The sequence below is a fragment of the Syngnathus leptorhynchus genome, chromosome 5 (genome assembly GCF_054491065.1).
Source record: "Syngnathus leptorhynchus isolate UIUO chromosome 5, UIUO_Slep, whole genome shotgun sequence".
Classification (NCBI taxonomy): Eukaryota; Metazoa; Chordata; class Actinopteri; order Syngnathiformes; family Syngnathidae; genus Syngnathus; species Syngnathus leptorhynchus.
This window is the reverse complement of record NC_141199.1, coordinates 11,659,281-11,674,099: the sequence shown is the minus strand read 5'-3', so window position 1 is coordinate 11,674,099 and position 14,819 is coordinate 11,659,281. Positions and strand designations below refer to the sequence as shown.

Below are 14,819 nucleotides of genomic sequence, written 5' to 3'. Positions count from 1 at the left end.
TTCACTTTCCTGTCTCCCTGCTAGGTTTCCATTTGCAGAGACAGAAGCTTTCATGAATGTGTGTGCTTTGCAATCAATAGCGTTCGGAAGCGCGTAGCTTTCATCCCTTTGGGCTTTCCTTTTGTCTGATGATCCACGCGTTGGTAACATTGTCACTTCCCATTCAATGATTTTTAATCACATTTGGTCCATCGTGACAGTTCAGTGACAACCACCAGCACGTCGGTTGCACGAATGCCGGTTTTCCCGCATGTTTGTACATCATTTCGATGCCACCATCATTGAGCCCTCCCCCTCCCATCCCCACCACAAGCTTGGCAATTGATTGTCTGACCTGGGCTCTGCAAATAACCAATAAGGGCAAAGGAGTCCCTGGATAAATGGCCAGGGATGGGGTGGAAAAGCCAAGGGAGGCAGTGGGACGAAGGAGGAGGAGTAGTTGGCAGACAAATTGAGTTTTAATTTTCAGGTCACGGCATCTTATGTCACTTGAGAATCTAGAAGCGTACAGAATAGGAGCACACACGCTGACACACATGCACATGTGTTAATTTTCCCGCGTGAGTCTGACTGCATGTTTATCATGTACGACTTGCTGACATCAGCAAGACGTAGACATTTATCAGGGCTGACATTTACCGATTAGCTCTGCCTTTCTGCTTATTAGCCAAACCCCAAAAAGTCAGCACAAGCCCCTCCCCTGCCTCACTGGCTTCCTGATTTACCAAGACTCTCCTGTCCTGGCTGCTTGACTCATTTCCTTTTCTTTTTTCCCTTCCAATTCCCCAACCAGAGCATCCGAACTTTGCTCACTCATTTTCTTTTTTTTTTTTTTTTCCCCCCCGTTCTCACTTTCACTTTCTCCAGTATCCCTCTGCTAACCTCTAATAGTCTTGGCAGCTATACACGCACACACATCCACAAACACACATGATGCAGCAACGGGGAGAAATTACAAAGTGGGAGCAAAGCAGTAAAACATAGCAGAATGAAAAGACACAGTAGCTGTTGACTGGAGCGGACAGAATAAATTGAATTGGAATCATTTGCTGTATTGACGTTCAGCTTTCGATTATCCACTGTGGAGACAGAGATAGCTAAATGGGCTTAGAGAGAAAAAGAGAGAGAGAGGCAAGGGCAAGAGGAAGGGAGAATGAAACCATGCGGGGGAGCGGCTTTCTTTTTAGTAGCAATAACAATTCAATCAAGGAGAATTGTATGTGGAACTAAGTGGTTGGTAATGGGGAATAGGCTGATAAACATCCAACAGTGGATGAATGGATGGATATATGCACTATAAGGACAAGTTGTGATTACACTCACTGGATGTTGAAGAAACGAGTAGAAGAAAGATTGGAACTTGTCTCCATGTTTTGCCAACAACCAATGAATGGATGGATGGATGGATGGATGGATGGATGGATGGATGGATGGATGGATGGATGGATGGATGGATGGATGGATGGATGGATGGATGGATGGATGGATGGATGGATGGATGGATGGATGGATGGATGGATTTTGAATTCAGAATAGCCTCCTTGGCCACAATAGATGTAAACAGTGGATGATAGGTCAGATGGATGATAGCTGGATGACTGGATGAGACGAGAGACTGAAATATGCTTAACAAACGGCAAAAAAAAAAGTAATTTCTCCCAATCAGGCACTCATGTTAGGAGAGGTTACAACATGTCATTACGGAACTACATGACTGGCCTAATCCTACAAGATTTTACGTGTCATGTGTGTGTGTGTGTTCGTCTTGATAGATTTCCCTCTATGTAGCAGTGACATGCTTCATCAGAGCATCTAGGTCAATGTGAAGCAAGAGTGGAGAGGAAAACATAAACTGATGTTTTGGGGCAGACCAAGGCTCTCCAGCAACACGTTCAAAGATGAGAGAGGAGTGCAGAATTGAAAATGTTTGCGTGGGAGCATCAGGAGAAAAGAGACACGGGACAAAGATTAAAAGAGGCAGGCGGGGTGCTTGGCTTTATTTCTCTCAGGTTTTTAAACTTTTACTCTCAGTGCATGAATGATTTCAGTGTAATCCCAAGGTTAAAGTACTAGAAGTGTATTCTTCATTAAAGGTACAAATGGGCCTTAGTGCCATCCAACATGCAAGAAATTAGTCACCACAGTGGATATTGGGGAAAAAGAAGATATACGGTTAATTAAATTCTAGGCCACTGTGGCTTGTTCCACTGTGTGGGTTTGGATCTGCCACTGTGTCAAGTGGCTTCTTAAATTCAGGCCTACCAAGGTTATATTCTCTTTCTTTTCCTTTATGTTCCTTATATGTTCACCTCCTCTTCCCTTTCTCTGCAGCGCTCCATTTCGAAATGCAATCAGCCTTTGTGTTTCCCTTTTTTTTAATTTGCCAGCCAATGCTCAACCTCTATAATTAACGTTTCCATTTTAGTATCCATTTAGCTTGTCTTTTTCTGTGACCTGCCAAAGCATTATCATCTACTGGGAGAGCATAAATCACTTTTTGATCAACTGGCCTGCTTGAAAAAAGAGAGGGTGAGAGAGTCTTTAAAAATATCTTATTTACATCACTGTGTATCTATTTTATAATGTCCACATTGTGCTCCTCGCCTCTCTCCCTCACCCTCCCATCTGCTTCGCGCCACCGGCAATATTTCTTTCAGATCCCAAATGTGAATGGATGTCTCCTGTAAGAGACTGTCTCGTTCAATTTTGCACATCTCCAAGAATTCACATCCATTAAAGAGGAGGTTTCCACCCTGTGATTCATAGGAAAGAGATTTAGTGGCTTCATCTGTGTCCTTCCGCGATGTTACCGCAGCCACCCTTCTAGATTCTGATGAAAAAGGATGAACGATTCAGCTGGGAGAGGCCAACGTGAGGCAGACCCACTTAATTGTAGCGCCTACACGTCGGCTCTTTGTGCACACAGAATGTCCGTTATCGCCGCCGTCAAAAGGACACGAGCCCACACGTGGTCACATCGGTATTGCGGGCCTTGGTATTCACGACAGCTTTCTAGGTTGGCCGGATGCTGATCCGTCAAACCCCAACGCTGTCGCTTTCTATCCGCGCCAACCTTCATGCTTTAAAACTCAGCCCCGACGGTCCTCTGTGTGTGCATGTGTATTCAAGTGTTCACATCCTCAGCCCTAAATATTCTGACACACAATCCCTCATGCACACACCCAACAAATAATTCATGTCTTAATGGCTAATGTTACCATTCCTTCCAGACATTCCCCATGTCCTCCAATCACAAAAGAAGAATGCATGTGTGTGTGCGTATCTCTTGTCTCTTTGATCATCCTGTAAGCGCACCAATGCAGACAGGCAAACCATCACCCCCCCCCCCCCCCCCCCCGCTAACCCCCTTCGGTCCTCCCCCCCCCCCCCCCCCCCCCAAACACAGTACGCGTGTGAATTACAAGTGTCTGCTTTTTCATCTCGAAGCTGCACTCAGTGTTACATAACTAAATGAGCCTTTTTCCACTTTGCAAAGTGATAACAAATATTGATTCCCACTGGACAGGTGCTCTGACTTTTAAATAATCTGTTTGCCTTCCAATGCAGTCGCAGCGACGGCGATTGGATTGCCTGTGTTACCTCAATCCCACACAAACAGAGAATTTTGAAAATTCAATTTGGACTTTATCACAATTTCACACAGGCATCCTACTTTAGGCTTTATTCTTAATCTTTTTACCCGTCTTTTCTTTTTCCCTCTCTCCACAGATCAGTATATTCATGACTCACCTGTCCAACTACGGCAACGATCGCCTCGGACTCTACACATTCGTCCACTTGGCCTCTTTTCTTCGCTCGTGGACAAACCTAAGGCTCCATACACTTCCTCCTCCTCAGCTGGCACACAAATACTTCCAGTTGTTCCCTGAACAGAGAGACCCACAGTGGCAGGTGTGCTTGTGTTGTATTTTTCTTTAAGAGGACAATTTAAGGAAAATGTGACTCAACGGTTAGGTGATCTGTGAAAAAAAAACCTGATTTTACTTGGTCATTTGGATGGATGGATTAAATAGGCTTGCATTTCCCTTCGCCCAATATGACTAATTTAAAGATACAGTAAAAACATTTTCTTTTGCTCTACTCTCGGGCTCCACCTACAGGCATGAGTGCTTCCCTCATGAATAATTCACTTACTAATTCCCATACCAACTCCTCAAGATTTGATATATTATTGATCCAGTTTTAGGAAAAAGATGCAATGTAATGGTCAAATGTTGCAGCATGTGATCAACACTTAAGTCATTTTTGTTCCAGTCTTGCGGAAAAAATAGATATCTGCTCACATTGTCAGAATCAGCCAAGAAACTCTTTATTGTCCCTAAGAGGGAATTTGATGACACAGCGTATGCATATAAAGGACAAGGCACACAATGACAATGTAACATATACATCATAAATTTCATAAGATCAAATGTTCAGTCCAGAGTTAATACCATAGCTAAACAATTATCAGTTATGGCCAAAACAAAAAATGCAACGTTCACATTTTGAATGGTTGCTGAGAACATGAGCAATAAAGGCAGTTGCCATTAAGTAAATGAATTGCACTTTGGATAAATGAAAACCCGGAGCCTTTTTGTCCTCCTCCCAGGAGCCCGAAAGCGATGGCCTGAGGGCAAAAGCTCAAACTAATTTTAGAGTGGATGAGTAGGTCAAATCAAAACAGCATTAGCCTTCTTCAGGACCTCTCTGTAGCAGACAGGAATGAATCCTGCTTGCCGACTTCCTACTTTTTGTCTACCGAGACTACACACAATATAAAACAAACCTTGGGTTCTCCGCTCATTGGATACATGATCTACATTTAGGTCGATGATCTGGGTGATGATGTGAAATGACATGTTCTTGATTGAAAGATTAGACACTGTTGTTGCCAATGTGTGTGCACTCATGCAGCTGCAAGGCTTCTTTCAATAATACATGCATGTTTATGTATGTGTTACAGTTACATTGCATATAAGCACTCATCCGTTGTCTGTCCTCTCGCAGAACCCGTGCGATGACAAACGACACAAAGATATCTGGTCGAAAGAGAAGACCTGTGACAGATTACCCAAATTCTTGGTGGCAGGACCACAGAAAACAGGTGAGCAGGCTCTTTGGTGTGCTTTGTCAGAAGAGATGGATTAGTGAATTAGATATTGAAAGAAAACCAATCTGGTGTGCAAACAATAGCACAGCTTTTAGCCTCCAGGACTCAGCGGCTCCTTCCCGCTTCCACCTGTCATTGTCACGTATACCATGATAGACTGAGAAAACTTTGCAAGACTTGAATACGAAGAAACTGGCGGGTAAAAAAAAAAAAAAAAATCCCACTGTGCACTATATTTCAGGCAAACAGGGCTGCTGTGGCCGCCGGGAACATGGTGTAATCGTATCCTAACCATTAAAAGTTCTGCCCTCTATTATATGACTTTCTTTTTATTTATGGCCCTGAAAGTACACGTTTGCCAAGTATTATAGTACAATATTAACCATCCACACAATAAATTACAAATGATATAGTCTGCCTTTACAAGATAATAATGCCCTGTTTGGGTTTACGCAATTAGGGAACTATTAACTCAACAAGATGCTGGATTATCCAGTGCTGTTGAATTTCACAGCATCATCTTTAGGGCTTCATCTAATATTTCTTATTTTCAATTAGAGTTCACCAAAACATTAATAATGGTCTCGGATGCAGTGCAGTTCTAATTACTGCAAATTACAAACACAATGAAAACATTGTCAAACTAAGAAAAAAATAATGGATGGATAAATCAATAATTCTGCGACAACAGGCGATAATGCTGTGACTGGTCAGTATAGTGAGTATATACAGTAGCTGCAGAATGGTAGCTACTCTGTATACAAGGCCATTTTCCAGAGAATTCACCAGAGCCAATTATTTTAATCTATCCATATCTCTGGATCCTGGAAATGGGAGACCATTATTCACCTCACATGCTATTTTATTTGGAGGTATAGAACTGAGCATACTCCTCTCATGCCTTTTATTTTCCATTTAAACAGTCCTTTAAAGATACCAACAAAAAAGATACCATGCTTAAAAGAAATATTCGCCCACCACCTGATGTTTATGTCAAAGCTGCCTTACATTAACAGCAATGAATAATATTATTTTTGGTTCCTGAAGCCATTATTACACCAGTGAAAAAGCGTTTTAACTAAATGTTATTTAATAATAAAGCATTGAGTTTATATGTTGAATGATTGTGACCGTAACAATTAAAAAAAAGTACTCAGTGCTGTTTTACATTACTGCAAAGCACGTCAACAACAATAAACATAGTTGAATGATGTGTTACCATATTGAATCTAATTGTAAAGGTGTAGTTAATGGAGTAGACACTTCATTGAGGATGTAGAATTAAAACTCTGCACGGGCCTTTGCACACAGGATTGCCTGCTCGTAATGCAATGAATTCTTTACTGCCATAATTAGTTCTTAGCACGAGGGGTGTGAAGGTCTCTGTTATGGCGCTAATTAACCAGGTGTTGATATTATGATGGCCGGTCACTACGGTAACGGGAGCATTCCAGCAGCTATAATTCAAACACTTTTTATTTTTTTTAATGGTATCCCTCGTATGTCTGAAAGGCTGAACAAATTTGGGAGGAGACGTGCTGCTGATAAAAGGGACGCACAAGAAAGTTTTGGAATATTTTAATGGGCATCCTTGTGATCACGAGAGAAACGTGCACGGTGCATTGTCAGCAGGTTTACTGGTGGAGGGAGGAAAGTATCGGGTATGGCGGCTGAAACGATGACATCTGTGACACATGCACACTCCTCGACTGAATTAATGAGCCCCTTTATGAATTATGCTCTTTCTTGCAGGGACAACAGCACTTTATCTTTTCCTCCTCATGCATCCCTCCATCTCCAGTAACTTTCCCAGTCCAAAGACTTACGAAGAGGTCCAGTTTTTCAACACCAACAACTACCACAAAGGAATAGACTGGTAGGGAGACACACATTTTGCTATCTTTTAATGTCCCTTGCCCGAGTTGTTTTTATTTTTATTTCATATTTATTTCCTGATTGCCTAGAACCTAAGAAGAAGGGAACGGTTACAAACAAGGCATTCCATAAAGAAGACCCATTTCTCCTTGCAGCCTTGAATGACACATAAAGCATTTGGTGCTCTTCAAAATGGTCCTTTGAAGCTTTAAGAAAAAAACAAAACTCAGAGTTACACATGGGTCTAAATTGACCAGTAAATGGGTTGTTTAGCTGGCAAGAATACAGACGACACATACTTGAAAGTCATCTGTTAGAATTTTAACGTCAAGTCAATTTCGAGCTTTTGGGAAATTACTTTTACAACTTTGAGGACACCAGTATAGCACCATCTGGCATAATCTGTAAGTTATTGCCATTTCTTTGTTGGATATGTGTAATTTATATGTCAGGAAAAGTGGTTATGTATTCCACCGGCCATCCTCCACTATTATTTGAAAGTGATTGCACATTTGCACCATGGAAACTGCTGAACACAACAGGTTCTAGTGATAAGGTTAATGATATTGTTGTTTTTGAAAAAAAAAAATCACAAACATCATCTCTCTAACTATCATTTTTTTTCTTCTATATTCTGCTGTAAGTAGTATAGACATTCTGGTGAATTCCTGCCAGGCTTTTATTCTAATCCGTTCATCTGTTTTGAAAAGCAAATGTAGTGTGTTTACGTCACTTAAATACAGTTATCACCCTGTCGTACAAATGAACCATCAATATCACTTGCCGGTCATAACATTTTATTTGTTACAAAGGGTGTCTCCAAGTCTCACTCATTTACCGGGCCATGCTTTGTCTGGTCCCTCACATAGGACCAGTTTGTCTTGGATAACTCTGCCAGGGACATAAAGTCCCAGACAACTAAACTCCAAGGATCATTGGAACGCACATACCGATAAGCTGACGGTTCAGGGAAGAGATGTTGCAAAGAAAACAAAAATGTAAGGAAGCGTGTGCATCTCTTTCCGTAGGTATATGGAGTTTTTTCCTGTACCCTCCAACATCAGCACTGACTTCCTGTTTGAGAAAAGTGCCAACTACTTTCCCTCAGAGGAGTCCCCGCGGCGCGTTGCAGCTCTGCTGCCCAAGGCCAAGATCATCACCCTTCTCATCAATCCTTCGGATCGAGCCTACAGCTGGTACCAGGTGCATGCCATCACACATTCAGAATAAACAACCTGACCACTTCATTGGATTGAGATCAAATGTACAAGAGCTGTCAAAAAATTTTGCTAAGATGCTGTTGACAATGTCAGGGGAGTTGAAATTGTCACTCCGTACTTATTCTATTATGTTGTTTAGCAACAGCACTCATACTCTCTAAATAGAAGTATAGATTGAGCGAAAAAAAGAATAAATATTGATTTAACTTCTGGATGGAGCTAAAAGTACGGGCTCTGAAATGCACTTGGGTGAAAAAGTAACATTGAGTAACTACTATTTATTATTTACGGTTACAGTTTTTATAACTTGGACAATAAGAAAAATATTTTTTGGACTTTTATGTACCTCATGTTAGATGTCTCATGTTAAGAGTTATAGTAGCTAAAGTTAGTTCAACCTTTATGCTATCAAATCAAGGATTTGTTTTGTCAGATTGACAAAGAAAAACAATTGAAAACACATGTTACTCGTATGTGTTTTTTCAAATCTAAGAGTTTTTGAAATACCAGAAGCTGGTGGTTGTTAGGCTGGCACATGACTCAAGAGATTCGCCAGACATCATTCTTGGAGATGAAAACAACAATCAATTTTCTTAAATTGGGGCATGGACGGGCAATATCTTGTTTTGTCCAAATCAATTCCCATCGCTATTAATGCTGCCCAATTCATGTTCTTCCATATCTCTCATATCTGTTATCTCTGCCTGAGTCAATCAACATTACAACCACAGTTGAGTTTTCATCTCTCTATTCACCTTTTTTTTTTTACACTGCCGTCACAGACATCTATTTTGATAAAAGCGAGGAGATATATATTCTTTAATTAGACATTAAAAATTAAAAAACTGTCAGAAAAAGAAATACTCATGTATGCACATATGAGAAATCTTTAAGTTTTTTTCGTATTGTACTTCTTTACTAATAACACGTATTAGTCCTACGATAATGCTCTCAACATTATTTTTGTCACTTCAGCATCAGCGAGCTCATGAGGACCATGCAGCACTCCGCTTTACCTTCTACGATGTCATCAGCGCCAGGTCAGGCGCCCCGGCAGAACTGCGCTCCCTGCAGAACCGCTGTTTGAACCCTGGCCTGTATGCCACGCACCTTGAGAGGTGGCTCACGTACTACCCTGCTAACCAGGTGCCTTATCCTTCTTGCTCAACATGCTTATCTGTGTCACTGCATTTTAAAATATCTAAATTTCCAAATGCAATTATGGCATTGTTTTTTTTTTCTTTATAGGTAATGATAATCGACGGCCATCAGCTGAGAGCAGACCCTGCTGCTGTCATGGATGAAGTCCAAAAGTTTCTGGGAGTCACTCCTCATTTCAACTACTCACAGGCTCTCACGTAAGTCACGCGTTCTTGACGTCCCATAAAGCAACACTTCACACTTTATGTGGACTAAAGAATCAAGCCGGTACACCCACGGGACATAATAATAAAAGAAAATGGAGTCGCTTCACCTTTGCAATTATTCGAACATGATTTAGGAGTGTGTGGGAGAACTGTGTCTATTCATCCGGACATATCTGATGTTAAATGACAGAGCCTAATTAGCTAATTGAACCAAATTAAAACATTTTTCTTGCAAGGATAATTTGCTACCTTTATCTCCTTAGCAACGCTCTCACACTCAACTTTCATACAGCCTTGCTTCCACAGGCAGCATATTTTTGTCTCAAACTGTGCGAATAAATATGAAGTTAATCCAGCTCACTGTGCCAGTCCAAATCACGACAAAAACAATAAAAATGCACAAGTGTTATAAGGTTCATTACACACACTTTGACGTCTTTCACAGTCTATTTTTTTTCTTGCCTTTTATAGTTGAGACTTGCATCCACAATAGTGTTCATTTTCAAACAGTGATGCATCAATACAAACATGGCACATGACTTAAAACCCACCTTAGATGTGTTTTTGAAGGAGTGGCACACATTTGAACATATTTAAGTAGTATTTGTCATCTAATGATATCATATGATAAATCTTGCCCACTTGGCATTTTTGCTGACCTAAATCCCACTGAGAGGAAAGCTGCTCAGATTTGGCCCAATTATCAGTACGCGTGTACTCCATTCCCATTTGCATTTGATATCGTGGCCCTCCGTTTCATTGATCTTTTTGCATTCTAATATAACTCAAAAGAGGTTATTTGCACTCTTTTGCACCCTCTCAGAGTTGGTGAATTGAATATCTCATTGATCTTTTTGCATTTTAATACAACTTAAAAGAGGTTATTTGAGCACTTTTGCACCCTTTAACATGGGAGAATTACTAAACGGTTTATTAGTCAAGCATTGCTCATCAGAATGCAGCCTGTCTCTCTTCTCCAGACAGGGGTGTCTCAAGTTTTGTACATGGGGACAGAGAGCGCCTCTGTCAAAGATAGCAGACTGACATGCATATAAAATAATGTGCAAAGAGATGCATCTTGACAGGAGTGTGACAAAGTGTGTGTGTGTCTATGTGAGTATGCATGGTGGGGAGCACAAAGACAGTCACAAAAAAAAGCACTTTTTTTTTTTTTGTCTCGTTCTTTTGACATGGCAGCAGCCTGACAGCTCCTCAACAACAAAGCCTTTTTATTTAATCTTTTCTTCCTCCTGTCTTGTCAAATGGAGAAAAAGAACACTTGATGAGAACACCAAATGATGCATGAAGATAACCAGTAATATTTGCCTCTTTCAGTCACATCTACGCTTGCCAAACAGCAGGGCTGGGAAACACCAGGAAATTACTGGGACCTCCAAATGTCGAATAAAAAGAGATTAATAGTGTTTTCTTGGATTTGAAGAAATCATTATTTTAGCCTCGATAAGATGTGGAGGGTCCCCAAATGACTATTCATACATAAAACGTAGTATATAACTGGTGACAGGAAAATGAAGCTTCATGAAGCACTTACCTAATTTTTTTTATTCCTCTTGGAATAGAATTACATTTCCACTGCATCTTCAAACCGAGTGTCATCCTTAGGAGTAAAAAAATATGACAAGTGTTTCATGAAGCTTCATTTGTCCATCACTATATACTTTAGTTCTAGTAACTAAAAGCTCACTAATAATAAAATGATATGTCACAGCTCAGTACTGTATTCTTTTTAATCGAACAAAAGCAGTTATACTGTAGCTCGATATAGCTTTTCCTATTGTAGCAGAATGGGTTAATAATGCTGCTGCACGGATACTGTGCTGTAAAATAAGCTTTCCACTATTATGGCAGTTGATGCTGCCATATGGATACTGCATTGAAAAAGTCAATGATACGATACGTTCTGATATTGATGTTGTGTCTCATATCTACTTAAAGGAGCACATCATGTACACTTCCTTTGCCCAGGCTGAACAATCATTATTGGATCAACACCGAATAGTAGTTAGGACTCAGAGTTCATTTAGGTCAGGCAATTTCCCAGTAATAGACTTTCTGCTTCTTTCCAAGTGGTCTCTGCTTTAATAGAAAACATGCCTCAATTGTCTGGGTTGTCATTCTCTTCAACAAATACAAAATGCAATTATTTGCCAATCATGAATGGGTAAAATGATCTGATTTGTTTACATCTGTTGTAATTCATCACTCTAGATTGTCCAGAGGCTGGTTAGTGTGAATATACGTATGTTCAAATATTCCTCCGTATTTTTTTCCCATCCAGTTTTGATCCTCAAAAGGGGTTCTGGTGCCAGCTCCTTGAAGGAGGAAAGACAAAGTGTTTGGGGAGGAGCAAAGGACGAAAGTATCCTCCTATGGAACCAGAGGTAAACGCATTGACTCTGCCAACATTCATTCATTCATTCATTTTCTGAACCGCTAAGTCCCCACGGGAGTCGCGGGCGTGCTGGAGCCTATCCCAGCCGTCATCGGGCAGTAGGCGGGGGACACCCCGAACTGCCAACCAATCGCAGGGCACACAGAGACGAACAACCATTCGCACTCGCACTCACACCTAGGGACAATTTGGAGTGCTCAATCGGCCTAATAAGCATGTTTTTTTTGGGATGTGGGAGGAAACCGGAGTGCCTGGAGAAAACCCACGCGGACACGGGGAGAACATGCAAACTCCACACAGGGAGGGCCGGAGGTGGAATCGGACCCGCACCCTCCTAACTGTGAGGCGGACGTGCTACCCACTGCGCCACCGAGCCGCCCCTCTGCCAACATTTCAACATTTATTGTGTATTGATTGAACGGTAGAGGGAAGGGTAGGCGGGGGGCTGCAAGGTGACAGACAGTGACTGTCAACAGGCATCACTTCTCCCAGGGTGGTCAGTGTGGAGTAAACACAGCCAAAGTAACACGTCATTAGGAAGCCTCAGTAATGACACAACACCCTCGAGAGAGAGGCATGGTGGTAAAATTAGGAGGTGAGAAGGAGAAAATCCAATCTATAAATCTTTGTCCAGGCCAGTGATTCTACAGAGGGTGGCCAAATCACACATTTGCTCTCAAATGAAGATGAGTGCTCATGGATTCAATCCATCTTTTACGTGCAGTCACACATGGCTAATGGGTGTAGCGTATTCACCTGTAATTAAACTGTGGGCCAGCAGCTTTCACCAGGAAGGATCTAGAAGGGACATCAGTATTTATTTAATGACCATTTTAATAATGTTACTTCTTCTTGAGAAATCATAGGGTCGGAATAAGTCAATCATCATTTATATTTATTGTGCAGTGTATTTTGCTCTGCATTTATTTCTGCTCTTTGACTTTGCTTGGATTGTAGCAAATATCAGTGTTCCTCCAAACTTGTTGAGTCAAGCCACATTTGAAAAATCTTGCGGCGCACCAACAAATGACAAATGTCACAAGTATTGATATCCGGATGTAATGAATATGATGTTTGTAGTTTATAAATGCCCCAAAGTTTTATGGTTATTTAAGTACAATTTTAGGGTGTTCTCATCAACTGAGTAACAACATCACATTAAGATGGAAAACGTGCGAGATGGAAAACGATGAGATACTGCTGCAGGAAATCAATCAATTTCACTTTATTTGTCCTTAAAATATTCACCAATTACAAATATATATATTTTTTTCCAGGCTCGGGCATATCTCTCCAGGTACTACAGGGAACACAACGTGGAGTTGTCAAAGCTGTTGCATCGCCTCGGACAGCCTCTTCCCTCCTGGCTGAGAGAGGAGTTGCAGAAGGTCAGCCGCATTTGACTCACCCAAGCTCAGGCAGATGGACAGACGGACGGATGGATGGATTTTGAATTCAGAATAGCCCCCACGGCCCCAATAGATGTAAACAGAGGATGATGGGTCAGACAGACAGACAGACAGACAGACCGACTGACCGACCAACCGACCGACTGACTGACGGATGGAAGGACCAATGAGTGACAGACAGACAGCTAAAGTATTTTGATAGCAAAAGCCTGAAAGTCTTTTTTTATATTGTGAAGTGCAACTTACTTTTCTACCCTTCTTTACCCTTTCCTCTGCCCACATCCATTTGTTCTTGACCTCTTTCTTAAGGTTAGATAACCTTTGCATCCATGAGCCGGCGTTAAAGGCTACAGGTGAAACAGTACGGGGAAAACCTGGAGCACCCGACCCTCAGACGCACTCAACAGCGGACCCCGAGGGCAAGACGAGGAACGTGAGGCCTTGTTTCACACCTCTGAAAGGCAAAGAAGTGAAGAGAGGGCAACAAAATTGGAACAGTTGGGCTGGGTGAGAGGATGAATGGTTGGAGCGGCTTGACAGTCACTGAGGACAAAGAGTTCATCAAAGTGGAACTCTCACGCAGACCTGCAGTAAGGTTTTGTGTGATTTTCACCTTTAATTTATCACTCCGGAACAGCGCTGGTCAGCTGTGTGAACCCCGTCATGTGCACTACTTCTTCAAAGCTAAAATGAAAGAAAAAAAGATGGGAAAAAAAAACCCACACAAAATCCCTTTCGTTTCTTGTGTTGTTCCTGCCACATTAGGAATACAAAGAAAGGGGCATCGTCTCAGGGTGTGTGGCCGCCTGTTGTTTGATTATTATTTTTTTTTAGTTTGTTTGTTGAGAGTGAAAGTAGTTGCTAGTAGATCTGGCAGCCTCGTTCACTTCAGAGATGTCACCCCAGGCTGTCTCCAGAAAATAAGAAGTGGGAAGGCGCGGTAAGAGGTAAGAGGTCTGTACGTTACTTTCTAGCATGAAGAAGAAAATGGCGCAATCTACAAGGTTGTTGGTGTCATTGCTGAAGACAGCAGTAAAGGCAACCGACCAAAACCAACGGACGGAACGCGTATGATGCCTGGCTGTCCCCCGCCCCCTCATCCCCACCCCCGTCTTTTTAAGTTGTTTACCTTCAGTTTTATGACAACAATCTTAAAATGTCAAAAATAAAAACCAAAATTAAAAGAAATGCATACACCGGAACTCGTTTGTGTTTTCTTGCTGTCATGTTCGCAGCATGGAGTCACCATAACATGAATGAAAGAGATTGCAGAGGTTCAAACTGTTGTCAAAGTTGGGTTGGTTTTTTTCTTTCATCGTAAAATGTGAACTTTTTGTGAGACGCCTTGAATAGAATGAAAGAATGTGCGATAGATTTAAAGACAAAGCAGGAAAAATGAAACAAGGCACCCATGAAAAAAGC

At 41.5% G+C, this 14,819-nt stretch overlaps 1 protein-coding gene across 2 annotated transcripts in view; it reads left to right on the top strand.

Annotated features, from left to right (window-relative positions):
* ndst3 (N-deacetylase/N-sulfotransferase (heparan glucosaminyl) 3) overlaps window positions 1–14,616 on the top strand; it is a 36,546-nt gene extending 21,930 nt beyond the window's left edge. The window contains exons 7-15 of one of the 2 annotated variants that reach the window (XM_085911828.1): window positions 3,730–3,912; window positions 5,011–5,107; window positions 6,866–6,989; window positions 8,017–8,191; window positions 9,184–9,354; window positions 9,457–9,566; window positions 11,875–11,977; window positions 13,266–13,376; window positions 13,712–14,616. In XM_085911828.1, coding sequence (XP_085767954.1) covers window positions 3,730–3,912; window positions 5,011–5,107; window positions 6,866–6,989; window positions 8,017–8,191; window positions 9,184–9,354; window positions 9,457–9,566; window positions 11,875–11,977; window positions 13,266–13,376; window positions 13,712–13,741 — 1,104 coding nt within the window. In that variant the 3' untranslated portion in view covers window positions 13,742–14,616. Of the gene's footprint in view, window positions 1–3,729; window positions 3,913–5,010; window positions 5,108–6,865; window positions 6,990–8,016; window positions 8,192–9,183; window positions 9,355–9,456; window positions 9,567–11,874; window positions 11,978–13,265; window positions 13,377–13,706 lie in introns of both variants that reach the window. The other variant, XM_085911829.1, reaches the window with a different exon arrangement.
* The last annotated feature ends 203 nt before the right edge of the window (window positions 14,617–14,819 follow it).